The sequence below is a fragment of the Bos indicus genome, chromosome 3 (assembly GCF_029378745.1).
Source record: "Bos indicus isolate NIAB-ARS_2022 breed Sahiwal x Tharparkar chromosome 3, NIAB-ARS_B.indTharparkar_mat_pri_1.0, whole genome shotgun sequence".
Taxonomy (NCBI): Eukaryota; Metazoa; Chordata; class Mammalia; order Artiodactyla; family Bovidae; genus Bos; species Bos indicus.
Genome location: NC_091762.1, coordinates 117,265,509 through 117,291,956, shown reverse-complemented (window position 1 = coordinate 117,291,956; position 26,448 = coordinate 117,265,509). Strand labels below are relative to the sequence as shown.

Here is a 26,448-nt window from a genome sequence, read left to right as displayed (position 1 = left end):
GGCATGGCAACCCACTCTAGAATTCTTGCCTGGAGAATCCCATGGACAGAGGGGCCTGGAGGGCTATAGTCCATGGGGTCGCATAGAGTCAGACATGACAAGCAACTGAAAACACATGTGTACAATTGCTTATGTACAAGTTTTGACTAATTTCCACCACAAGCAGTGATGACTGGCCTACAGGTCTCAGCGAGGTTAGCGGTCAGAAGGTCTGTGTTCTAAGTCTCCACCTGCCCACCAAGGACTTTACTTGTGCCCAGGCCTGACTCCCCACACCCTCACCGGAAGGCCTCCCCTGGTTTAAGTGTGGCTGCTGGGGGCTGAGATCAAGTCACAGAGGCCAGAGGTGAAGGGAGATCTGGAGCCGTCTGATCCAACGCCTCACCTTAGAGATGAGGAATCGGCCGTCGAGACGGGGAGTGACTTGCCGAGGTCTATGTGTGAGGAACCTACAGGTTTCAGGGAAAAGACCCACCGAGATGACAGCCATGCAGGGTGACCCCAAGACCACAGAAGCGATGAGCCCCCAGGCCCTCCTGAGCATGTGAGTCTTGGCCTCTCATGGCCTTTTGAGGTGAGAACAGGTCAGTTGTTTGGGGCTGGCCTGAGTCCAGGCCCCGGGGGTGGTTCTCCGACACCCGCCAGTGGTCACTCAGCATCACCTGGGGGGTAGGGGTGCCCCACCCCCGTGTGCTTTGGCTCAAGTCCTGAGACAGCCAGGACTCTAAGTGGTTCCTGAGATTCCCACCCCAGGTGTCCACACCCCAGATACCCCCTCCCCTTGAGGGTGCCCAGGGCCTGGCCGCAATGATGGCACCCTTGAGATCAGGTTGCACTACATGGCAAGGTGAAGGCATTTTCACCGATGGAACTAGGGCCCTCATCAACTGACTCCGAGTTAAGGAAAGGGAGATTGTGCCTGGTGGGCCTGGCCTGATCAGATGAGATGGGATGGGCGTCTGGAAGTCAGAGAGAGGTCCTGATGGCCTTGAGAAAGCAGTCATGTGTGAGAGGGCCTAGGGGTTCTGGCCAGGAGCCTTCTGTGGGGGCTTCTGAGAGGTGAGACTGGCCCTGACAGGGAGCTAGTAGCAAAAGGGGACCCCAGTTCTGCACTGGGAAAGACTGGATTCCACCAAGACTACATGAGCATGGGGGGACCTTGAGTTTCAGAAAGGAAGGAACCTGGCGGGCATCTTAACTGCAGCCTGTGAGACCCTGGGCAGAGGACCCCGGAGGCGCCCAGGCTCCGCTCCTGACCCTTGGAATCTGTGAGGCTATAAATGTGTTCTGTAAGCCTCCGAGTTGAGAGTTGCTTGTTACACAGAGACAGACGGACACACAGGCCCTGAGCCCCCGTCCACCCAGAGGTGCTGTGTTGGCCCCACTCCAGGCTGCAGTGGGAGCACCATGGATTTGGGGCTGTTCCCTCTGCTCCTGAGCCAGTCACTGGGGGCTCTGGGGCCATAGGTCACAGAATTCTAAATGCAGTTTTATTTTATGTTGATCATTCGTGAGGCTTCCTCTGCTGGGAAACGGAAGCAGGGATTCTCCACGACTTCAGTCCCGTCCAGGAACTTGCTCCCCGCGGGCCTGGAAAGACACAGAGCCCCACCCCCACCCCCTCCCCTGGCGCTGGCCCCTGGCTGTTGGTGGCAGCCGTGAATTCTTCTGACCCAAATACTTCCTGCTCTTCTGGGCTACTAGTTTCATGCACAACAAAGAGCCCCACAGCTTGAGGAAGGCGCGGAGGGAAATAAATCTGCAGCGCAAAAATGAGACTCACAACAAAGCTGAGAAACTAGGCGGGAGCCGGCGGCCGGGGAGGAGCGGGACTTCCGGCAGGGGCAGGTGCTCCGGCAGGTGCTCAGAGGCTCCCGCAGCCCCCGCGCTAAGGGCCAGGCCTCCTGCCCCAGGTGATCACGTGACCAGGGCGCACCTTGCCCCGGGAGCTTCTCTGGAAGGGAGGAGGCCTGACCTTGGGGAGGCTGCCTCTCACCTGTTTTCTGTCGGAGCCAGCCTCTGCCCGGCCCGGCAAACGGCCACGCCCAGCCTGTCCGTGGAGGGAGCAGGCCTTCCCCGTGACCAGAAGTGGGGGGAAAGGGGGACCCAGGTCGGGGCCCTGGGGGACCCAGTGATGACCGGCTGTGAGGCTTGCTGGAAGTGACCGGGCCTGGGGAGCACGTGAGTCAGGGTTTAAACTCCTGAGTGGTTTGTAGTGTGTGTGTGTGTGTGTGTGTGTGTGTGTGTGTGTGAGTCTGTGTGCACATGTGTGTGTGTCTGTCGTGTGTATCAGTGTCTGGGTGCATGTGTGTGGATGTGTGTATATCTGTGTGTCATGTGGGTTTGCACCTCTGTGTCTCTGTGTCTGTGCCTGAGCCCCCGTGTACGGAATCAGAAGTGGAAACTGAGGGGCCAGGAGTGTGTACTCCTGAGCGCCAGAGGTGTCCTTGCTCGTCCCTGTGGTTTGCTGGGTCAGGGTTCCGGCAGGAGATTCCAGTGGAAAGAATCTCCTTTAATCTCTCTGTTGTTGTTTAGCCACTGAATCCTGTCTAATTCTCTTGCGACCGCCACGGACTGTAGCCCGCCGAGCTCCTCTGTCCATGGGATTCTCCAGGCAAGAATACTGGATTGGGTTGCTCTTTCCTTCTCCAGGGGATCTTGCCAACCCAGGGATGGAACCCATGTCTCTGCTTGGGAGGTGGGCCAGCAGGGCAGCTGGTTTAAAGAATGGCCTCCGGGAAAATTCAGTTCAAATCTTGAATCCATTTCCAATGGATTTCGGATCAGGACACAGACTGTCCTCAGGGTAGACAGCTGCGTTGTAATCCTTGCGCGCTGGGCGGGGCCAGCCAGGGAGTAGGCCTTGGGCAGACTGCAGACAGACCCTCCCTGGGGTGGCTCCTCCCCAGGAAGGCTGGTTTGGATTTCCCACCCTCTCCTTTCTCCCTCGGTGGAGGGATGTGAGCTTGTAAGAAAGAAAAGCCCCAAACTGCAAGGTTCGAGAGGGTGTCCCTATTGGCCTCAAGCATGAAAATGTCTCTGCATTTAGAGACTTCAGTCACCCCAGTTCAGTTCAGTTTCTCAGTCGTGTCCGACTCTCTGCGACCCCACGGACTGCAGCACGCCAGGCTTCCCTGTCCATCACCCCATCTTCATGAAATTCCAGAGGCCGAGTCAGCAGTCACATTTTTGATTCTCTCCCTGAACAAAGGGCTCCAACCTTTGATTATCAAATGCTTATGACATGTAATCACACAAAAAAATCATACAGGAAAATGCTGACTGCAGTCTTATTTATTACAGAAAAAAAAAAAAAAAAGAAGAAGAAAGCCAAGTAAACATCCGGTAACGGAAATAATTCAGCAAACTGGAATCGTTGTAGGGATGTTATGTGGTCATTAAACACACACATGTCAAATGCATCTGTAACATATATAGCAATGTGGAAAACTACTCTTGATACAGCTTTTTTTTTTTTTTAATGTTAAAACGATTGTAAGATTCTGAGAAACAAACTAGAAGAAAGTAGGCAACATCTTGTCCCTCGTGTAAAGGGAATGGGATTATGGGTAAAGAGATTTTTTCATGTTGACAATTATGTGTTTATGTTTATAGCAAAATAATATTTGTAGATAAAGAGGTGGGTTACCTGTATGTTTATTTATACTCCACCGAGTTTGGTTAATTCACACGTTTTGGACTAAAGATTTTCTTGACTTGAGTTTTATTAGTTTGTGCACATAAATAGAAAAGAAAACTCAAAGCGGTGTCTTTAAATACTTGAGAATGCCCTGTTGTCAGTGTGTTAGAAAGTTCTCTTTATGTAGAATTATAGCACAGATCAGTGGAATACCTGCTTCTCAGCAGGTGCCTTAGGTACTTAGCAAGAAGCAGGGCATTAGTGCGGGTGTCACAGAAGCTAGGGAGTCCATTCTCAAAAGCGTTGCTTTTTCTGAGCTTTATTGAGACACAGTTGACATATAACATTGTCTATCTTTAAGGTTTGTTATGTGCTGACCGGATATATTTGCATATTGCAAAATGATAACCATCATAGCTGAGCCAACACCCCTACCACCTCACATAATGACTGTGTCTTTTTAAAAATTTCTTCTTTATTTATTTTAACTGGAGTATAATTGCTTCACGATGTGATACTGGTTTCTGATGTTGGTTTCAGCTATGTGTGTGCGTATATGCCCTCCCTGTAGAGCCTCCCTCCCACTCACCCCCGTCCTGGCCCTCTCGTCATCACAGAGCTGAGCTCCCTGTGCTGGATAGCAGGTTCCCGCTAGCTGTCTGGCTCACACATGGTGTCAATATGTCGGGGCTACTCTCCCCGTTCATCCTCTCCTCTCCTTCCCTCACTCTTTCCATGTGTCTATTCTCTCCAGGGGGGTCTCTATTCCTGCCTTGGAAATAGCTTCATCCGTACCATTTTTCTAGACTTCACATATATGTGTTAATATATATTTGTTTTTCTCTTTTTGACTTACTTCACTCACTCTGTGTAACAGGTGCTGCTGCTGCTAAGTCGCTTCAGTCGTGTCTGACTCTGTGCGACCCCACAGACAGTAGCCCACCAGGCTCCCCCGTTCTTGGGATTCTCCAGGCAAGAACACTGGAGTGGGTTGCCATTTCCTTCTCAGATAACAGGCGCTAGGTTCATCCCTATCTCTACAAATGACCCTCTTTAGTTTCTTTTAATGGCCGAGTAGTGTTCCATTGCATAGACGTACCAGGTGGGAACATTTAAGATCTCTCTCTCGGCAGTTTTCAAGTGTGTGATCAGTATCAGCTCTAATCATTATGCTATACTCGAGGTCTGCCCAAATTCGTGAATCTTACAGCTGAAGCTTGCACCCTTTGACCCTTATCTCTTTGTTTCTCCCACCCCAGCCACTGGTCACCACTGCGCTACAGTTTCCCCACATTTAGCCAAAGAACAGGTGGTTAATAAGCGAGGGCTTGCTACTGAGCTGACCGTCTTTAGGGTGGTGAGCTCAGGCTGGCGGCTCCCTGGCAGGCTCGTTGCACCAGCGGTTCTAGACGTGGACGGAACACAGGACCTGCTGCCTCTGTAAGTGGTTGAAATGATGCTCGTGCCTGGTGAATATGGTGTGGACATGAAGGCAGCCTGCTCTGGCTTTAAAAAATTTTTTTTATTTTGAAAACAACTTTGTTTTATTGAAGCTGATCTACAATGTTGCATTCATTTCTTCTTTATAGTAGAGTACTTTAATTATATATGTGTGTGTATCTATCTATATATATATAGATATATATATAGATAGATATATTCTTTCTCATACTCTTTCCATCATGGTTTGTCCCAGGATAGCGAATATAATTCCCTGTGCTATACGGTAGGACCTTGTTGTTTATCCATCCTATATATACCAGTTGGCATCTGCTAATCCCAAACTCCCAGTCCATCCCTCCCCCTTGAGCCTGCTCTGACTTTGAATCCCAAATCTTTGTCTTAGGAAAGCTTCTCATCTCTCTGTAAGGTGAGGTAACACCGGCCCTGGAGGCTTCTTGCTTGGCTTCAACAGAAGCCTGTGTGCAGCTGAGCCGTGCAGGGCCCTGAGCCTGCCGCCCCTGCTCCTCGGTGGACATGGCCTGTCCCTTAGCCTTGGTGTCCTCCTCCCCTGCTGTCTTGTAGGGTAAGGGCTCCCTGCCCCACACAGAGAAGCCAACACTATGGCACTGGCTTTTGAGAAAAGACAGAGTTTTAATTCGAGGTTGACCAGAGAGGAGATAGGAGACAAGGCCCCCTTTCTGCAGTCCAGGGTTGGGGCCACATTTAAGGGGCTCGGGGAATTTTAAACTCAGAAGCTAACTAGTTTATCTTAGATCAGTCCATTTAAGTGTTCATTGGAAGGACTGATGTTGAAGCTGAAACTCCAATACTTTGGCCACCTGATGCGAAGAGCTGACTCATTGGAAAAGATCCTGATGCTGGTAAAGACTGATGGCAGGAGGAGAAGGGGACGACAGAGGATGAGATGGTTGGATGGCATCACCGACTCGATGGACATGAGTTTGAGCAAACACCAAACTCTGTTGGTGATGGACAGGGAGGCCTGGCATGCTGCGGCTCATGGGGTCACAAAGAGTCGGACACGACTGAGTGACTGAACTGAACTGAAACCAGTCTATATAAGTGACTTGCACAGCTGGAAGTTGTGTTTTCCTTATTAAAGAGCTTTTCACATGGTAAAGGGCTCTGATGCCAGCACTTCCGTTCTTTGCTTTCCGTAGTCTGAAACTTCTTGGTCCGGAGTCATCCTGGAGGCGTGGCTTCTGCCTCCATGTACAGCACTGTCTCAGCACCGTGACTCCAGGTTTGATTAGTCAACCAATCTGTTTGAGGAGGCAAGAGCTGTTCAAGTTGGTCAAGGTTTTACGTGCTGTTTTAGCAGCTTCATCTGAATGTAGGGTGATCCTAAAGGCAGTTCAGTTCAGTTCAGTCGCTCAGTCGTGTCTGACTCTTTGGAACCCCATGGACTGTAACACGCCAGGCCTCCCTGTCCATCACCAACTCCCGGAGCCTACTCAAACTCATGTCCCTCGAGTCGGTGATCCAACTTTCAGTAACTTTCTGCTTTCCTTGGTCTCTCAGGCTGAGCTGCCTGGCAGAAGCTGGTCTCAGGGCCTGCTGGAGGCCCCCTCCTCTGGTTCTCTTTCTGCAGAGACCCCAGCCCACTGCTTGACAAGCTACCTGGCGTAGGGCTGGCTACACAAACGATGTCTGACATGCTGGCTTCTTGCTAAGCCAGCCCCACGTTCACTCATGAGATCTTAATTGAGCACCTACTGTAGTCTCAGTGGTTAGATGGCATCACCAACTCAGTGGACATGAGTTTGAGCAAACTCCGGGAGATAGTGGAGGACAGGGAAGCCTGGTGTGCTACAGTCCATGGGGTCACAAAGAGTTGGACATGACTTAGCAACTGAACAACAGCAGCAGTCTCAGTGAACCCTCGGCTTTCATGAGAGGTTAAAGCCCAGCGAGAGAGATAAACAATTACCATCAAAGTAACTGAATTAAGGTAGAATTAGACACCGAGATCATTTCAATCAAGAAGAGGAATAAGGGGATGTAGGCCGGGCGATGGCAGGGAGCGTTGTCTCTTTTTTGAGCTGCTATTTACGGGGACTGGACACAGGATGGGATGGGGCGGTGGGTACCAGGGTCGGGGTGATGTAGGAGTGGCAGCTGTGAGAACAGACGGGAAGGTGCGGCTGGAGAGGGATTTGCATCAGCGTGAGCAGAGAGCAGATGTAGCTGCTGCACTGTAAGGCAAATTCCCCAGCTTATTTGGCGATGTGGTTGACAGATAAGCAGCTCTAGCAACCCCTGACCTTTGAGCCTGTGTGTGTTTGTTATCTCTCCTGGGGCTTCAGGCTGCTTTCCGGACTCTGGTTTGCCCTTTGACCTGCAGAGGGGAGTTATAGGCGTCATTTTATCCGTGGAGGGCCAGCCGCTTCTGGGGCTTCCCGTTTGTCCTTACTGTTTATTTTACTGTGTCTTTTTTTGAAAAAGTGTTTTAACTTTTTATTTTTTTGGCTGTGGCGCTCGGCATGTGGGATCTTAGTTCCCCAACCAGGGACTGAACCCGTGTTCCTGCCACGGTAGCTCAGAGTGTTAACCCCTGGACCACCCGGGAAGTCCCTATTTTACTTTGCCTTTGAGTTTCATTTCTACCCGTGGGTCAGGAATCTGCAGCAGGACAGCTTTGAGTTCTTGCATGGGTGGTGGGTTCTGGAGAGAGGGCTGGCCCTTGTAGAACCCATCCCCCAACCCCAGGCAGCTGTGAGTCTGGGGGCTGCAGAAGAAGCTGCAGCGGGATGTCACCCCCTGACACCGTTAAGTGTCCTGAGGAATATGGGGTTCCAGACGCGGTCTCCGGGAACCACTCAGCTCTGCTGAGTCCCTGTCCCCGGGGAGCAATGGGCCTGTGAGCATCACCAACTCGATGGAGATGAGTTTGAGCTGTCCGCATCGAGTTGGTGATGCCGTCCAACCATCTCATCCTCTCTCATCCCCTTCTCCTCCTGCCTTCAATCTTTCCCAGCACCAGGGTTTTTTCCAGTGAGCTGGCTGTTCGCATCAGGTGGGCAAAGTATTGAAGTTTCCGCTTTAGCATCAGTCCTTCTAATGAATATTCAGGACTGATTTCCTTTAGGATGGACTGGTTGGATCTCCTTACAGTCCAAGGGACTCTCAAGAGTCTTCTCTAACACCACAGTTCAAAGGCATCAATTCTTCGGCTTTCTTTATAGTCCAACTCTCACATCCATACATGACTACTGGAAAAATCATAGCTTTGACTATACGGATCTTTGTTGGCAAAGTGATGTCTCTACTTTTAAATATGCTGTCTAGCTTTTTCATAGCTTTTCTTCCAAGGAGCAAGTGTCTTTGGATTTCATGGCTGCAGTCACAATCCACAGTAATTTTGGAGCCCAAGAAAATGAAGTTTGTCACTGTTTCCATTGTTTTCCCATCTATTCGCTGTGAAGTGATGGAACTGTATGCCATGATCTTTGTGTTTTGAATGTTGAGTTTTAAGCCAGCTTTTTCACTCTCATCTTTCACTTTCATCAAGAGGCTCTTTAGTTTTTCTTCACGTTCTGCCATAAGGATGGTGCCATCTGCGTATCTGAAGTTATTGATATTTCTCCCGGCAATCTTGATTCCAGCTTGTGCTTCATCCAGCCTGGCACTTTGCATGATGTACTCTGCATATAAGTTAAATAAGCAGGGTGACAATATACAGCCTTGACGTACACCTTTCCCAATTTGGAACCAGTCTATTGTTCCATGTCCAGTTCTAACTGTTGCTTTTTGAGCTGCATATAGATTTCTCAAGAGGCAGGTCAGGTGGTCTGGTATTCCCATCTCTTTAAGAATTTCCCACAGTTTGTTGTGATCTACACAGTCAAAGGCTTCGGCATAATCAATAAAGCAGAAGTAGATGTTTTTTCTGAAACTCTTTTGCTTTTTCTATAATCCAACAGATGATGGCAATTTGATCTCTGTTTCCTCTGCCTTTTCTAAATCCAGCTTGAACATCTGGAAGTTCACAGTTCACATACTGTTGAAGCCTGACTTGGAGAATTTTGAGCATTACTTTGCTAGTGTGTGAGATGAGTGCAACTAACTGTGGGGTAGTTTGAGCATTCTTTGGTATTGCCCTTCTTTCAGATTGGAATGAAAATGGACCTTTTCCAGTCCTGTGTCCACTGCTGAGCTTTCCAAATTCGCTGGCATATTGAGTGTATCACTTTCACAGCATCATCTTTTAGGATTTTAAATAGCTCAACTGGAATTCCATCACCTCCATTAGCTTTGTTCGTAGTGATGCTTCCTAAGGCTCAGTTGACTTCACATTCCAGGATGTCTGGCTCTAGGTGAGTGATCACACCATTGTGGTTATCTGTGTCATGAAGATTTTTTGGGATAGTTCTGTGTATTCTTGCCACCTCTTCTTAATACATTCAGCTTCTGTTAGGTCCATACCATTTCTGTCCTTTATTGTGCCCATCTTTGCATGAAATATTCCCCAGGTATCTCTAATTTTCTTGAAGAGATCTCTAATCTTTCCCATTCAATTGTTTTCCTCTATTTCTTTGCATTGATCTCTGAGGAAGGCTTTCTTATCTCTCCTTGCTATTCTTTGGAACTCTGCATTCAAATGGGTATATATATTTCCTTTTCTCCTTTGCCTTACACTTCTCTTCTTTTCTCAGCTGTTTGTAAGACCTCCTCAGACAATCATTTTGTGTTTTTGCATTTCTTTTTCTTGGGGATGGTCTTGATCCCTGCTTCCTGTACAATGTCACAAACTTCCATCCATAGTTCTTCAGGCACTCTATCAGATCTGATCCCTTGAATCTATTTGTTACTTCCACTGTATAATCATAAGGGATTTGATTTAGGTCATATCTGAATGCTCTAATGGTTTTCCCTACTTTCTTCAATTTAAGTCTGAATTTGGCAATAAGGAGTTCATGATCTGAGCCACAATCAGCTCCTAGTCTTGTTTTTGCTGACTGTATAGAGCTTCTCCATCTTTGACTGCAAAGAATATAATCCATCTGATTTCGGTGTTGACCGTCTGGTGATATCCATGTGTAGAGTCATCTCTTGTGTTGTTGGAAGAGGGTGCTTGTTATGACTGTATGTTTTAAGGCTTTCAGTACAGTGGGAAATACTAAAATGTTTTGAGATCCTTGAAACACTAACCATTTTTATAAATAGGTTTTCTGGAACCTATTTACCAGCCAGTTTTAATCCAGGACTTCCCTGGTGGCTCAGATGGTAAAGCATCTGCCTATAACGCGGGAGACCTGGGTTCAATCCCTGGGTTGGGAAGATCTCCTGGAGAAGGAAATGGCAACCCACTCCAGTATTCTTGCCTGGAAAATCCCATGAATGGAGGAGCCTGTTAGGCTACAGTCCATGGGGTCGCAAAGAATCGGACGCAGCTTGAGCGACTTCACTTCTTTAATCCAGGAACCACAACTGAGAGAATGCCATGCCTCTCGGGCTTTTCAGAACATTTTTGGAATAGCTACGGATTGTTCAAAAGTGAGAGGTGACAGGAGGAGGAAGCGAGCCGGTCGGATGGCTAGCATTCAACGGCTACCCTGCAGGGCTTGAAGATGTTCGTATGCGTTGGCCCTGCAGGGCCCTGGGCACATGCTTTCCAAGCACATCACAACAGACCTATGTCATAGCTATCGTTACCCCGATTTCCAGATGGCAAGATGGGGTGCATAGTGGCCCAGGACTGGCAAGCCAGGCGCCTCTGACTTAGAACTCCATTCTGTTCAGGGCTGTCTGTGTTTGGTCAGTGTCCCGGGGGTGAGCTTGCTGAGATCATTTGGCATCATTCAGCCTCCTTGCATCGCTGTCTCTCTGCAGGGCATGGCGCAGGTGAATGGGGTCCCTCGTCCCGGAGCCGCCCCGGGCCAGCCCTGCATCTTCAAGCTGGTTCTGCTGGGCAGTGGCTCTGTGGGCAAGTCCAGCTTGGCTCTCCGGTATGTGAAGAACGACTTCAAGAGTATCCTGCCGACTGTGGGATGTAAGTGATGGGACAGGGCACCGCTTCCTTAGTCTCCTAGTGGGGAGGCCAGAGCTGCTGACCCAGGCGTGGGGCACTGGGAACCAGCCACCTGGGAATTCTCATGCCCTCCTGGAGCCTCAGGTGTGCTGGGGGCACAAGGTCCTCCATGGGCCAGCAGGCATGCACACGGAATCCAGAACTCAACCAGGCTTCAGCTCAGCTGGAAGATTCTAGGGCCGAGTCTGGCACCGAAGGGTTGGGTATGTGAGAGATTTTGTTAGTGGAGGGGGAGCCCAGAAGAAGCACCTGCCCCCACGCTCTGGCACCCGGCCCCCTAGACAAGCCAGCCTCTCACTCTGGATGGTTGCCCTCCTACTAAAGCTATTCCTTTTCTGCCCGGACTCAGTTTACCCTCCTGGCTCGGGTTGGAGCGGGGATGGGTGCTGTTGGAAAGGTTGTCAGGGAGGGAGGCCCCTCTCACTGTGCTGGTTAAAGAGGCTAATGGATCACAGCCTTCAGAGGGGAAGGACTTTGGAGCATCTGTGGGCAATCAGCTTCCTTTACATCCTGTCTAGGGGTGAAACCCCCCATTTCCCACCCAAAATAGGGAAACCCAACCTGTATTTTGTGTCAGTTTGCTTGGGAGGCAGCCCAACATGCTGGAAAGACACCTAATTTGGAATGAAAGCTTTGGTTTGAAATTTGGACTTGGTTATGCAGAGTCCCTTGGACTGCAAAGAGATCCAACCAGTCCATCCTAAAGGAAATCAGTCCTGAATATTCATTGAAAGGACTGATGCTGAAGCTGAAACTCCAATACTTTGGCCACCTGATGCGAAGAACTGACTTATTTGCAAAGACCCTGATGCTGGGAAAGATTGAAGGTGGGAGGAGAAGGGGATGACAGAGGATGAGATAGTTGGATGGCATCACCCAAGCAATGGCCATGAGTTTGAGCAAGCTCCGGGAGTTGGTGATGGACAGGGAGGCCTGGTGTGCTGCAGTCCATGGGGTCGCAAAAAGTGGACATGACTGAGCAGCTGAACTGATACTGATGGATAAACCTTCCATTTCTCTGCATCCATTCATTCATTCGCTCATCTGTCCACTCCCTCTCTCACTTAGTAAGTACCTGCTGGGTGTGGCCTCTGTCCCAGGTCCCTAATAGGTATGGAGGATTTTCTAAATGCCAAGCAGGCACACCGACATAGAAACAAAAATTCAATGAACAGCCTTTGGGGGCCCTCAGTCTTCTCAGGACGGTGGTTCCTGAGTCCCTGAAGCATGCAGGGCCAAAGGGACTGGCCAGGGCCAGGCTCCTGGAGTCAGTGGTGGGAAGGGCAGAGCAGGGCCAGGGGCTGGCCATGGAATGGAGCCATGGGGAGAGGACTGTGGATTCAGGCCTGCCGAGGGTGCACAGGGAAACCTCTTCTCCTTCAGCGGGAAAGCTGACCCCACTCACCTGTGATACTGGACTGGGCCTTAAAAGAAAAAATACAACGAAGTGCTAAGTCTGGCCTCCAGGTGGGTTTGAGTCCAGAGCAGAGACCATAGAAGGGGCCAGGCTGAGCTGAGATGTGAGGGGTCATGTGCCGGGGTGTGACCTAGATCTGGACAAGCCTTCTACGCTGGTCTTTGCTGTCTCCTTCCCCTGAATCCGGATCCAGGTTCACACCCAGGCACACAGCCCTCCATATCCCAGCCCAGCCAGAGGGTTGAGATCCCACCTGTGAGCTCACAGGGCTCTGCCTGTTTTTGTGAATAAGGTTATCTGGGAATACCTGCCCATACCTGTGTATTCTCAGTGGCCCACAAACCTCTGGCTGAGGGTGTGTGTGTGTGTGTGTGTGTGTGTGTGAAGTCGCTTTAGTTGTGTCTGACTCTTTGCAACCCTACGAACTGTAGCCCACCAGGCTCCTTTGTGCAAGGGATTCTCCAGGCGAGAATACTGGAGTGGGTTGCCATTTCCTCCTCCAGGGGATCTTCCCGACCCTGGAATTAAACCCGTCTCTTTAATATCTCCTGCCCTGGCAGGTGGGTTCTTCAGGGACGTCTCTGGAGGGGTGGTGACATCTAGCGCTTGTGTGCGGATTTGCCGGTGGAACCAGTTTGGACCAGCTGGGGCTTGTGTGAAGCAGGGGAGTCGCCAAGGGTGCGGGGTTTCTCCCCCCTCTGCCCCCTCCCTGCTGAAGGAAACGTTGCTGGAGCCCAGGCGTCCCTGAGGAGTCACCCAGGTCCTGTTCCCTTCAACCCGGAGGCAGTTCATGACTTTTACAAAAAAAGGGAAGGCTGCAGAGAGGGCTTGAGTGAGCTGGAGCGGCTGTTTAATTAAATTAAAAGGTCAAAAAGCAAAACCTTTCCTTGTGTTAACGTTTAGCCGAGAGTCCTTCGTATTGGGGGCCACAATATGCAAGTTGAAGGAAAAACCCCAGTGAGTTCTTCGGTCATTCAGTGTCCGCAGGGGGTCCATTCAGCTCAGCGAGTGGAAGCCACACCTGCTTCCAGAGGCTGGGGAGGGGGCCGGGAGTGTCCCCAGGGGTCCCTGCCACTGGGGCCCCCTTGTTGAATCTGCAGGGGGCCAGCGGGGGTCGGGGCCCTGCTTTGCGTCACCAAGGAGAGCGGCGTGCCACGTGGCCCGGTTCAGACTATCGGCCGATGAAAACGCGCCAACGTGTCGTCTCCCCCAGCACAGTCCAGAAACGTGAGCGGCTCCTGGCTCTTGGTCTGATCCTGCCCCCACACCCCGGCTTGCTGCCAATAGCATTTTAGGCAAAATCTCCGAGTCTGTTTGCAGATCTTGGAAGTTTATCTCTTAATCACTCTTCCTCTTTACCTGTGAACAGGTAGAAAATGTGGTCAGCAGTTTTCTGAACAAGGTACATGTGGGGTGTTTTCTGGAGCCAGAGAGTGCAGGGCAGGGGGTGGAAGTTGGCATCAGTTACCAGCCCAGAGGGCCCCCTGGGGGCCTGTCTCTCTCTCTCTCTCTCTCTCTCCCAGGAGACGAGGTGCTGTGGTCTGTAAACAGCCAGCAGCCTCTTGTACCACATCATTGCTCCAATTGAAAACCCTGCCCTCCTTGGAAATTTGTTAGGATTTTATTAAATACTTTGATTTACACTCAACCATGACTTGTCATTTTCAGAGTATGAAAGGAAAATCTCAGAAGCTAAGACAGCTAAACAGAGGAAACAAAGCTGAGTTTTATGCCCACCTGTCAGCCGGCAGTGAGGGTTTTTAGGATGAAACCAAAATCGAACTCAGAAGTGTGGTGTGACCTGACAGCAAACAGGCGAAGCATGTGGGCAAAAGGCTGCTGCTCCCGGCCGAGGAGCCAAGGAGCTGGGGACAGGGGAGAGGGAGGCCGGGGAAGGGATGTCGGGTGTCAGACAGGCGCCTCCTCTCTTTTCTCATGGGTTTGACAACATGCTGGGAAGAGGGCAGTGTTGACTCGTGGTAAGGAAGGAAGCTGGGCTTTCGAAGGTTTAAGGAAATCAGCAAATTTCTTGCAGCGGGTAGGCCTCTTTCCAAGGCCCGTGTGAGGCCATCACCCTTGTGACATCAACAGTCCTAGTGTGACTTCATCCTGCTCAGGCTTCCCTGGTGGCTCAGAGGGTAAAGCATCTGCCTACAATGCGGGAGACCCGGGTTTGATCCCTGGGTCGGGAAGATCCCCTGGAGAAGGAAATGGCAACCCACTCCAGTACTCTTGCCTGGAGAATCCTATGGACGGAGGAGCCTGGTGGGCTACAGTCCACGGAATCGCAAAGAGTGGGACACGACTGAGCAACTTCACTTACACTTTTCTCTCAGGCCCCACAGTAGCCTCTTAGGAGCCGGGAGCTGTCAATCCTGCTGTTGATCTGCAGACGGCAGCTTTGTTTGACCTGGTGTCGTGGTCTGCTGGGCTGTCACAGCAGAACAGCACAGACTGGGTGCCTTAAGCAACAGAGACTTATTCTCAGGTCTGGAGGCTGGAAGTCCAAGCATGAGGGGCTGGCAAAGTAGGTTTCACTCGGAGCCCTCTTTTCTTGGCTTATGGGTAGCTGCCATCCTGGTAACTGGCTGTGTATCTGCACGGCCTCTTCTTTGTGTTTGCAAGGGATGGAAGAGAGAGAGACAGACAGACAGGGAGAGAGACAGAGAGACGCACAGAGAAACAGAGCAAGATGGGGGTGCATTCTTACAAAGACACCAACCCCGTTTTGGGGGCCCCACCCTCGCTCGACTTCCCTTGTAGCTCAGTTGTTACAAAGAATCTGACTGCAGTGCAGGAGACCCAGGTTCAATCCCTGGGTCAGGAAGATCCCTTGGAGAAGGAAATGGCAACCCACTCCAGTATTCTTGCCTGGAGAATCCCATGGACAGAGGAGCCTGGCGGGCTACATAGTCCATGGGGTTGCAAGAGTCGGACGTGACTGAGCAACTAATGCACCACCCTCAGGACCTCATCTAAGCCTCATCACACTGCAAAGCCTCCATCTCCAAATACCATCACGCTGAGGGTTAGGGCTTCAACCCACTGACTTTGGGAGGACACAGGCATTCAGTGCATAGCACCTAACAAGTGTATATGACTCCAGGCCTGTGGATGAGCAGAAAAATGCAGGCCATGCAGGCAGAGGCCCCGTCGGCAGCTTCCATTTAAGAGTTGCCCCGGACCAGGTTCTCGTGAGAGAGAGTGGTGATCTTCCCCTTTCTGTGCTAGAATCTCAGCCCAGATGTGTCTCTTACCCTCCATCTGTAGTGGATTGAATCGTGTCCGCAGTGATACATCCACATCCTAATCCCCAGTACCTATGGCTTTACTGGGGGAGAGGGTGTTTGCAGACATAACTAGTTAAGGCTATTCCCGGGTTTCGGGTGCACCTGAAACCCATGACCAGTGTCCCTGGAATAGGAGAATGCAGAGGTGCAGAGGGGACAGCCCTGTGAAGACAGCGGCAGAGAGGGGAGCGCCTTCAAGCCAGGGCCACCCATCACTGCCGCCCCTACCGGGAGCCGGGAGGGGGCGTGGGACAGAGTCCCTCCCAGAACTTCTGGAAGGAACCAGCCCTGGCGACACCTTGATTTTGAACCCCTGACCCCCAGAACAGAAATAATACATTTCTGCTGTTTTAAGCCACGCATCTTGTGGTTATTTGTTCTGGCAACCCAAGGACACTCACATGCTGCCCTTGGAGTGAAAGTTTTCATTTCAAGCCCGAAGCCACCTCTGCAGAACCTCCCAACAAGCCCCCAGCCCAGCCCGGGTCTGAGCAGGGCAGCAGCTTTACCTGGAGCACCCCACAGGCTCCTCCGCAGTCTCTGGTTCAGTTCTGTATGTGACACACCCCATATGCTACGGGGCCAGAACACCTTTTTTTAAAATAACATTTATTTTATTGAAGTACGGTTGATTCTCAGTGTTGTCTTAATTTCTTCTGTACAGAAAAGTGACTCAGTCGTGCCTGCGCCTCCCCTTGGCAGCCACAGGCTGCTCTGTGTGTCCTTGTTTCCTAGATGAGCTCATTTGTGTCATAGTTTCGGTTCTGCATTATGATGTCATGTAATGTTGGTCTTTCTCCGTCTGACTTGCTTTGCTTAGTATGATCATCTCTAGGTCCATGTTGCTGCAGATGGTATTATCCCATTCTTTTCTATGGCTGAGTAATATTCCATTGTGTGTATGTACCACATCTTCTTTATCCATTCGTCTGTTGATGGACATCTAGGTTGCTTCCAGGCCCTGACTATTGTAAATAATGCTGCTATGAACATGGGATGCACATATCTTTTCTAATTAGAGCTTTTTTCTTTTCTGGATACATGCCCAGGAGTGGGATTGCTGGATCATATGGTAGCTCTATTTTTATTTTTTTGAGGAACCTCCACACTGTTTTCCACAGTGGCTGCACCAATTTACATTCTGGGGACAAAACGTCTTGGTGTTACTAATTAGCTCCCTAAGTCACGTCACTTGGGAAAGCTCTGTGAAGGGGAAAAGCAATCTTCACGTGAAAGGTGGGTTGCCCAGGATGTCAAATGGAAGGTTTGGGGTAGCTCTTTCATTGTGTGTGATCATTAAGCAGAGACATGGATGCATAAAAGTCCAGGTGCTCACTGCCCCCAGGGGTGACAGGTAAGAGCACAGACGTCTCCCTGCAGTGAGTGTGTGCAGAGCACAGGATAGGCTGCCATAGACTGCCTCCTGGGGAAGCGGGGCCCAGCGGCACCCCGAGGGCCGACACTCAAAGACCCCAGTGGGCTTGTCGGGAGGTGGGGAAGAAAGGATTCTAAGCAGAGTTGTCAGTGGCGATGGGAGGTCGGGAGGCAGAGGTGTGGATGAGGCTGGGAGGTTAGCAGGAGGCCAGGAAGGATTCAGGGGAGGAGATGGGTGACCATCACTTGCATTGCTGGACACCCACGGGGACGTGCGGAGCCCTGGTTGCCAGAGACCCTTCCATGCCACACGTGGTCCAGAGGATTTGAGTAGGACCCTAGAGTCCATCTTCCCACACAAAGCCTCTGTGGACTCTACGAGCAAGTTCCTTGTAACTCTGCTTCTTCTGGAAGCTGCCACCGTCCAGAAGAGGTGTTTGCTGAGCCTCGCCCACAGAGGTTGCCAGGGAGCATGGGCTGTCTGTCTCTCACTGGTGAGCTGAGCCCCGGCTGAGCTGTGGATAGGACCTCGTTCTGCAGGCGAAGGTCGCTCTGGGCCTGTGTTTCAGGTGCGTTCTTCACCAAGGTGGTGGACCTGGGGGCCGCGTGTCTGAAGTTTGAGATCTGGGACACGGCTGGTCAGGAGAAGTACCACAGCGTCTGCCGCCTCTACTTCAGGGGTGCCAACGCTGCGCTTTTGGTATATGACATCACCAGGAAGGTGAGGCTCACCTGGGCGTGTCCCTGCCCTCCCAGGCATGGGGAGGCTACCTTCGGAGGCATCATGTGACTGGCCTGGGCTGGTCCTTTATATTAAAATCGTGACAACCAGTGGAGAACCCTTCAGTGAAAGTTGGTCACCTCCTCCAGGAAGCCCTCCCTGACCACCCCTCTTCCTGCTGCACAGTTGGGTTTGTGCCGCTCCGTGGTCCTCTTTCTGGAGCATCACTATCCATCATTCATGATTCTTTGGGGGGGGTCAGTTGGACCGTGTTTTACACGGGGTGGCCACTGACACCTGCCTTGTCTTTTCTGGGACGGCTGAGGAAGAACACCAAATCTTCCTGACAGTCCCGTTTTCCTTTTTCAGGATTCCTTCTGCAAAGCGCAGCAGTGGCTGAAGGACCTGGAGGAGGAGCTCCACCCTGGAGAGGTCGTGGTGATGCTGGTCGGCAACAAGACAGACCTGGAAGAGGAGCGGGAGGTGACCTTTGAGGTGGGTCTGGAGACTGTCATCAAGTCTCAGTAGGGGAGATGGGAGGGACCTCAAACACGCGTGACCACCCACTCGCACAGCCACATGCGCACACACAATTCCCAGTTCAGTTTCCTTCCTGGGCCAAGGTTTCTGATCTCTCCTAGGAAGGTCAGACCCAGAGATGGTGGCTTCCAGTGTGGGGAGAGCCCTGAGCATCACCTAGACCCCACACCCCCCTGGGCACTGAGGCTTGGCAGGGGCAGGCAGCACCAGGAATGAGGAAACCATGGCCCTCCCCACCCTTCCCCTGTGAGTGATGTGGGTTTCAGGTCTTCATCTTTGTGTTCAACAACCGTTCAAGAAGTACGTGCTAAAAGAAAAAAAAAAGGAAGTATGTGCTAAGTTGCTCAGTCACGTCCGACTCTGTGAGACCCCATGGACTGTACCCAGCAGGCTCCTCTGTCCATGGGATTCTCCAGGCAAGAACACTGGGCTGGGTTGCCATTTCCTCCTCCAGGTTCAAGGGGCAAACCCAAATTTATTTGCTAGGAAATTAGCAAGGAACAGAGGACCCAGAAGCTGTAGTTCTTCTGTAAAATGACCAAGAGCAGAAAAAGTGCCCAGGGAGGTGAGCCTGTGAAGTGTTGGGAGCCTGGAGCAGGATGCACGGGTCTGTGTGTGTGTCTCTGTGTGTCCAGGTGTCTCTTTGTGTGTACAGGTGTGTGTGTCTCTGTGTGTGTGTATAGGTGGTATCTGTGTGTGTATGGGAGAGTGTGTGTGTATAGGAGGTACAGGTGGTATCTGTGTGTATAGGTGTGTGTGTCTGTGTGTGAACAGGTGTGTGTCTCTGTGTGAACAGGTGTGTATGTCTCTGTGTGTGTACAGGTGTGTGTGTGTCTAGGAGGTAGGGTGGTGTCTGTATAGGTGTGTGTCTCTTTGTGTGTACAAGTGTGTGTGTCTCTGTGTGCATGTATAGGTGTGTGTGTGTAGGAGGTAAGGTGGTGTCTGTGTCTACGGGTGTGTGTCTCTGTGTATGTACAGGTGTGTGTGTGTGTGTGTGTGTAGGAGGTAAGGTGGTATCTGTGTATAGGTGTGTGTCTCTGTGTGTACAAGTGTGTGTGTCTCTCTGGGTGTGTGTATAGGTGTATGTGTGTAGGAGGTAAGGTGGTGTCTGTGTATAGGTGTGTATCTCTCTTTGTGTACAGGTGTGTGTGTGTCTCTGTGTGTGTACAGGTGTGTGTGTGTAGGAGGTAAGGTGGTGTCTGTGTACAGGTGTGAGTGTCTGTGAACAGGTATGTGTGTCTCTGTGCACAGTTGTGTGTGTCTGTGTGTGTAGGAGGTAAGGTGATGTCTGTATGAACAGGTGTGTGTGTCTGTGTGTGTGCAGGTGTGTGTGTGTAGAAGGTAAGGTGGTGTCTGTGTGTACAGGTGTGTCTCTCTGTGTGAACAGATATGTGTCTCTGTGTGAACAGGTGTGTGTCTCTTTGTGTGCACAGGTGTGTGTGTACAGGTGTGTGTCTCTCTGTGTGTGAACAGGTGTGTGTGTCTGTGTGTGCACAGCTGTGTGTGTGTAGGAGGTAAGGTGGTGTCTGTGTGTGTGGGGTGTGTGGGGTGGGTTTAGGAGAGGTGGAGGAGCAGATGAGGGGTGGCAAGGGGTAGGGAGGGGAGGGAGGCTGGAGGCAGGGGGCTGCCAGAGAAGCCTCATGCTGCCCTGGGGCTCAGTGGCACAGCCCCCCGCAGTGGTGGTGGGCTCAGGGGCGGGGATCTGATGGATGACTTAGGAAGAACATGCGGAGGACAGGTCAGGCTGTGGGGGAGATGGGACCCGGGTGGGGAGACCCTCAGGGAGGCCAGGGGTCCAGTTCTGGTGCGGACGGGGTCTCCTCTCTGCTCCCCCAGGACTGCTGCCCTGGGCTCGGCCTGCCTGTGGGTGGGGGACCCCATGGCTTAGACTGCATGGGAGCCGCCACCCCAGGGCTGTTGACCCTGGGACCCCAGACCCCACCCTGGCCTCTTCTTCACTCCGAGCTCCCACCAGGCTGGGCCTTGGGGTGGGGGTGGGGGGACAGAGTGCACAGACCCCAGAGCTGCAGGTGCCTCATCTGGGCAGAGGCCAGGCTGACCAGCGGGCGGTGAAGTTTTCACAGTAATTTGGGGGCTTTTCATCTTAAAATAATTGCAGCATTACAAAACTTGTTGCAGAAATAGTACAGATCCTGTCTGCCCTTCTCCCAGCTTTCCCAGGTACGAACGACTTACTTACGTAAGCACAGAAAGTGAAAGTGAAAGTCGTGCCGACTCTTTGCGACCCCATGGACTATACAGTCCGTGGAATTCTCCAAGCCAGAATACTGGAGTGGGTAGCCTTTCCCTTTTCCAGGGGATCTTCCCAACCCAGGGATCGAACCCAGGTCTCCCACATTACAGGCAGATTCTTTATCAGCTGAGCCACATGGGAAGCCCGAGAATACTGGAGTGCTCCAGCAGATCTTCCCAACCCAGGAATTGAACCGGGATCTCCTGCACTGCAGGCGGATTCTTCACCAGCTGAGCTCTCAGGGAAGCCCTTAAGCACAGAATGACGAGCAAATCAGGAAACGAACAGCCACCCAGTGCTCTTAGCTCAGATTGGATCACTTTCCCACTATGGTCCTCTCCCTGGTTCAGGGAGCTCTGCTCCTGGATCTGGCCACTGAGAAGTCCCCCACCCCAGTGGGCCTGGTCGCTCCTGCCTCTTTGAGGTCTTTCTTCCTTCCTGGCTGGCCAGGAATGGCTGGCCAAGTTATTCCTGGTTCATCTTGCCCTTTCCCAGCCCCAGCCCTGGAAATCATCTCCCTGAGGAGCACTGGTTCCTTGTGTGGGGGAATGAATTTAGGAGCCAAGATCTCTGCACTGGATGTTCTCATTCCACGGGCAGTGAGATAACCATTAACCCCATCCTGGGGGACCTCAAGGACAAACTGGCAGACGGGAGGCTGGGGACCTGCAATTTACAGGCTAGAGGCCCATTGCACTGAGAACAAACCCTTAGAGTGACCCCACCTGGAACCCTCAAGCTAGTGGGGGAAAGGCAGATATTTGGGTTTCGTTCAGATGACCAGGGGCTTCCCAGGTGGCGCAGTGCTAAAGAATCCCCCTGACAATGCAGGTGATGCAGGAAAAGAGGGTTCGATCCCTGTTGGGAAGATCCCCTGGAGGAGGAAATGGCAACACACTCCAGTATTCTTGCCTGGGAAATTCCATGGACAGAGGAGCCTGGCGGGCCACAGTCCATGAGATTGCAAAGATTTGGACATGACTTAGTGACTGAGCATGCATGCAGATGTGACCAGATGTGAGCTACCTGAAGTCACCAAGTCTTCCTCTGTACCAGGTCACGTTGTCCTTTAAAACACAGATGATAATGGGCCATCTCTGTGTCTGGGCGGGGCTGAGAAGCTTGTGGGGGGCGGGGGTGGAGTGCAGCTCTGTGGGCCAGGTGAGGAGGGTGGACGCTGCTGGGTGCGATGCTGCAGGCCTAGCTGGCCCAGCCCCCGGGGCCCGCTCAGCCTCAGGCAGGACCATCTGGGGCCCAAGCTCCTCCTGGGAGGGTCCGGAAGTGAGGGGCCTGCCCAGGTCCTCCTTCGTGGACCCTTTTCCCCTTCTTGGCCACACAAGCAGCCCTGGAGTTTCCCAGCCTCCCTTGCTTCACACACCATCACTCCATGCAGGCCTGACCCCTGTGACCAGCAAGGAGGGGGAGCAGAAAAGGGCCCAGGGGGGCTCCCACCAGGCTGGCCTCATCCCCCTTCCATGTCTCCTCTGTTCTTGCTTGCTTTCGGAGCAACCCCGTCCCCAGATTCCACGGTGGGAGGGAAGCCTCCCCACAGACCCCACTGGGGGTGCTAGGCTCCCCTTCCAGTGAGCGCCACACGCCCCTCCTGGCCCCGCTGCCCAGTCCTGACCACCTCCCCCAGGAGTCCCAGTAACAGGACATGAGGAATGAGGTTCTCCACTGGTGCAACTGTCCCATGGTCTTTCTGGGTCTTCTCAGTACATTTCTGATGATTAATGTGGACTTTCCACGGTCACTTCCTCCAGGAAGGGAAGGAGTTTGCAGAGAGCAAGGGGCTGCTGTTCATGGAAACCTCGGCCAAATGCAACTACCAGGTGGCCGACGTCTTCAACGCCGTCGGTGAGTGACCAGCCCCCCGCCCCGGAGCCAGAGGTGGGGTGGGGTGTGTGGGAGGGTGCGCCTTCTTCAAGTGGGTCTTCTCTGGCCTCCTGAGGCCCAGCCGAATGTTGCCAGGGGCCTGGAAGGTGGACATGAGTCAAGGGCGCCTGTTTCCTGGTTCCCGGAGAGCATGAGGCAGGGGGCGTCTCCAGGGGCTGCCAAGGGTGCAGGGTCTGCGCTGGGCTGGGGGGCTTCCCTCCCAGCTGGGCTTCCCCCTCCTGTCGTCCGCAGCCCGGGAGCTTTCGTGGAGAGAAGAGAGCAAGGAGGGCCAGAGGCAGCGGAGAGACGCTCCGCTGACTCTGAGCGAGCGGCCCTCGTGGCGGGGCCGATGCTGTGCCCACTAGAAGCGGCCGCTGCGCGGGCAGCTGCGGGGACCGGGACTCCCAGCCTGCGCCCTGGCGGTCCTCCGAGCGAGCTACGGCCAGCTCCGTGGTGACGGCGGTGCTGACCCCGATCCACCGTCGAGCCCGGCGCGTGCCTGAGTCCTCGAGGTGCAGGAAGCCGGCATTCCTTAGAATAATCGCCTCCCTACCCACTCCAGTGTTCTTGCCTGGAGAATCCCAGGGACGGGGAAGCCTGGTGGGCTGCCGTCTATGGGGTCGCACAGAGTTGGACATGACTGAAGCGACTTAGCAGCAGCAGCAGCAAGCTCGTGGGAATCCTTTGGGAGACGTTTGTGTGTCCAGGGGCCTCCAGAGGGTGGGGGCTCCACGTCCCCAGATGTCAGATTCCGCCTAAATCCCGGATGTCCTGGGGGTGGGCACGCCAGACCCTGCCTGGAGGTGCCCCCCTCAGCTGCCTGGCCACCAGGCACCGAAGGAGGGGAAGTCAGCCGGCAGGCACTTGGTTCTGGGCAGGAGGCTGCCCGGGGTGGGCTGGGGGGTTTCACCTGCTCCCGGGACGGGGGAGAGGGGTCAGCAAGCCCCGCTGGAGTGGACCACGTCATCCCTGGACCTCTGTGAGGGTCCCTGAGGGGGGTACCTGGGGGCGGGGCCGGGCCCCACAGTCCACTTCTCGGGGTGACTATGAGGACAAGACGCTTGGGCCCATAGGCTTGAGGACTCGGATTTCGAGCGGAGGGATACTTTGTTCTGCTCCAGTGAGTTTTTCGCCTAAAAGTAAACCCCTTTCTCGCACGTGCTCTCCGGTGAGTTTGTAGGTGGGGGTTGTTATGCACATCTCCGGAGGGGCCCCAGGCGGGGCGGCGATGGCTGCGGTGGGCACAGGGCATCTTTCGGGTGGAGAGAGATCATGAGCTTGCCTGGTTCCTCCCTTTAGAGAGGCCCCCCAAGACCCTTCTGGGAGGTGAGCCAGCGGCCACATGAAGGTAGTTCAAAGGCGGCTACTTGGGGGGGAGGTGGTGATGCTGGTTCCCCTCTGGGACTGTGATAAGCAGGTGTGAAATTTTAAATAAGATGCCACTGTCATCCTCTCCCCGCACCCCCCCCCCCCCCCCCCCCCCCCCCCCCCGCATAAGTGGCTTCACTTTGCCAACTGTAAGGATCAACAGAAGGACAAACGTAAAGCGGCCCTCCTTATTGATGCTGAGCCCCTTGACGTCCCCCAAACGCGTGTTTCTTTCCTAGACAATTTCCGGGTGAAACCTGCGGCTTACTGCTGCGAGCCCTGCAGATTCTGGCTGCAGTGAAGTGTCTTATACGGCCGTTCCCTTGAAGATGGAGCGTGTGGGACGCGAGCCCTTGCTGGGTCAGACCGTTTCCTGTGCGCTGTCTCCTCACTCAGGGTAGCAGGGCTGGGTGGCTTAGTCGCTATGTCCTGTCCGACTCTGGAGATCCGGTGGACTGTAGCCCACCAGGCTCCTCTGTTCCTGGGATTTCCCAGGCAAGAAAACAGGAGGGGGTTGCCATTTCCTTCTCCAGGGGATCCTCCGGATTCAGGGATTGAACCGGGGTCTCCTGCGCTGCAGGTAGTCTCCTGCATTGCAGGCGGACGCTTTACTGATCGAGCCACCAGGGAAGCCAGCTGGGCTGGTTTGGACTCCCCCAGCAAAGGAGGAGACCACTTTGGAGGTAGCTGGAGGCTGAGGTTGCCTCTGGCCACTAGATGGCACTCCAGCCTCGCTGAAGCAAACCCCACTGCTCCAGGTCCGGAGAGTTGCTTTGCTGAACGATAGATGTCTTTCAGAGGAGTATCGACCCATCCATGATGAAATAGGAAGTGGGGAAATCATGCTAGCAGTAGGATGCCTATATATGTGATTGCTTTCCTCCTGTCTTCTCAGGCCAGAATTTATTATTAAAGCATATTCTTTGACTCATTGCCACCTCCCTCCTTCATGCCTCCCTCCCTCCCCGCAGGATGGGATGGGGTGCATGGTGACCCTGGAGCCTAGGGTCCCCATTGCCGGGTGTGATTGCCCCTTTCCCTCACCTTCTCCCCCACGAGGCAGGTGGGGCTCAGCCCTGGAATCACCTGGAAGCCTCTGTAGGCAGTATCCCTGAGCCCACCAGCTCCGTGTTAGATCTGCCTGCAGGGCGGCATGGGCCCTGGGAGGTCTAGACCCACTCAGTGATCTAATATTCAGACACGGGGGAGCTTTGCGGTAAGGGCAGGGGTTCTGTCTGTCTGTCCTCACATGGGGCTCCCAGTGCCTGGTATGACTCTGGCATATGCCAAGCACTCAGCAAATGTGTCCCAGGAGAGGACTGAAGCTATTTTCCCCAGCATTGTAAAGAAAAGCCAGGTTTTTGCTTAGAAACAGCCTCCGCCACACCCAGGGACAGGTGTTTCCGGAGCCTCTCTGTGTCTGCTGCACACACCTGAGCTCAGCCCTCCCTGGACCGTGAGGTCGTGGTGGGTGTGGAGCCTGGAGGGAGATGAGTCCCTGGGATTGCGGGTGTTCTGGGCACAGATTCTCCAGGGTAAATGGTCCTGGGGGAGGCCAGTATGTGAGCTCTCTCCTGTCTGCAGCTGAGGAAGCCGCTCCAGCCCTTTTCACGAGCCAGAGACTGTGTGTGTGTGTGTGTGTGTGTGTGTGTGCACGCACGTGTGTGTGCTCGTGGTGGAGGCAGGAGGCACAGCAGAGCTGAGAAGCAGCCTCCGGGAGCAACCCTGCTTCCTGCCTGTGGTCCTGACCTTTCCCCTCCCACTCTGTTTCTAGCTCCTCCTCCGTCTCCCCTGGAAGAGCCCCCTGTGCCTGGAGGGGCTGACTCAGGAATCCATTCTTTTCCTTTTAAAATAATCCCTTTTTGGAGGTCACATTTAGAACAACTTGAAATCATCTTACCATTTGTAAGATGTTGAATGAAAAGAAAAGAAAAAAGGAAAAAAGGGAAAAAAGGAGAAATACCTCCTTTAGAAGAATCTGCTCAGGAGGAAAGAATCAGAGAATCAGCATCCTGCAGCCCACGAAGGACAGCTGGTCTCAGCAAGGGTACCTGGGGGCCCGAGTCCCTGGCCGGGAGCTCTTTGGGAGACAGGCTGCTGTCACAGGGCCCCAGGACTTCTGAAGGTCGTTTCTGAGCAGACGGGAAACCGAGAGGGTCTTACAGTCTGCAAAGGGTCAGGCTCGGCTTCTATCGGAGTGGGACCTGGAGCCCACCATCAGATACCATGTTGTAGGACAGACACGGAGTGTCCGTGCCTCAGCGATGGCTGAGCCCCACTCTGCCCTTGGACCCAGCTGCTCAGATGACAGGAAATACAGGGCAGGACGGAAGGAGGAGGTCAGAGCACTTGGGGGAGCAGGCGCCACGTGCTGTGCGTGGATCATCCTACCAGGTAACGCATCTAGGCTCTTGTAAGAGTCGGTGTCATGACAAAATCAGATGATGGGGGATGAACGGGAAATAACTAACCGT

General features: G+C 52.9%; 1 protein-coding gene across 6 annotated transcripts in view; it reads left to right on the top strand.

Annotated features, from left to right (window-relative positions):
• The window catches only part of RAB17 (RAB17, member RAS oncogene family), a 45,566-nt gene that overhangs the window by 12,353 nt on the left and 6,765 nt on the right, over positions 1-26,448 (top strand). For 2 of the 6 annotated variants that reach the window (XM_070786947.1, XM_070786944.1), the window contains exons 2-6: positions 10,937-11,096; positions 17,786-17,937; positions 18,307-18,432; positions 22,495-22,588; positions 22,859-23,763. In XM_070786947.1, the coding sequence (XP_070643048.1) occupies positions 10,937-11,096; positions 17,786-17,937; positions 18,307-18,432; positions 22,495-22,588; positions 22,859-22,971 (645 nt within the window). In that variant the 3' untranslated portion in view covers positions 22,972-23,763. Of the gene's footprint in view, positions 1-2,027; positions 2,182-10,936; positions 11,097-17,785; positions 17,938-18,306; positions 18,433-22,494; positions 22,589-22,858; positions 23,764-24,213; positions 24,906-26,448 lie in introns of those variants that run through there. The other 4 variants (XM_070786949.1, XM_070786945.1, XM_070786946.1 and 1 more) reach the window with 4 other exon arrangements.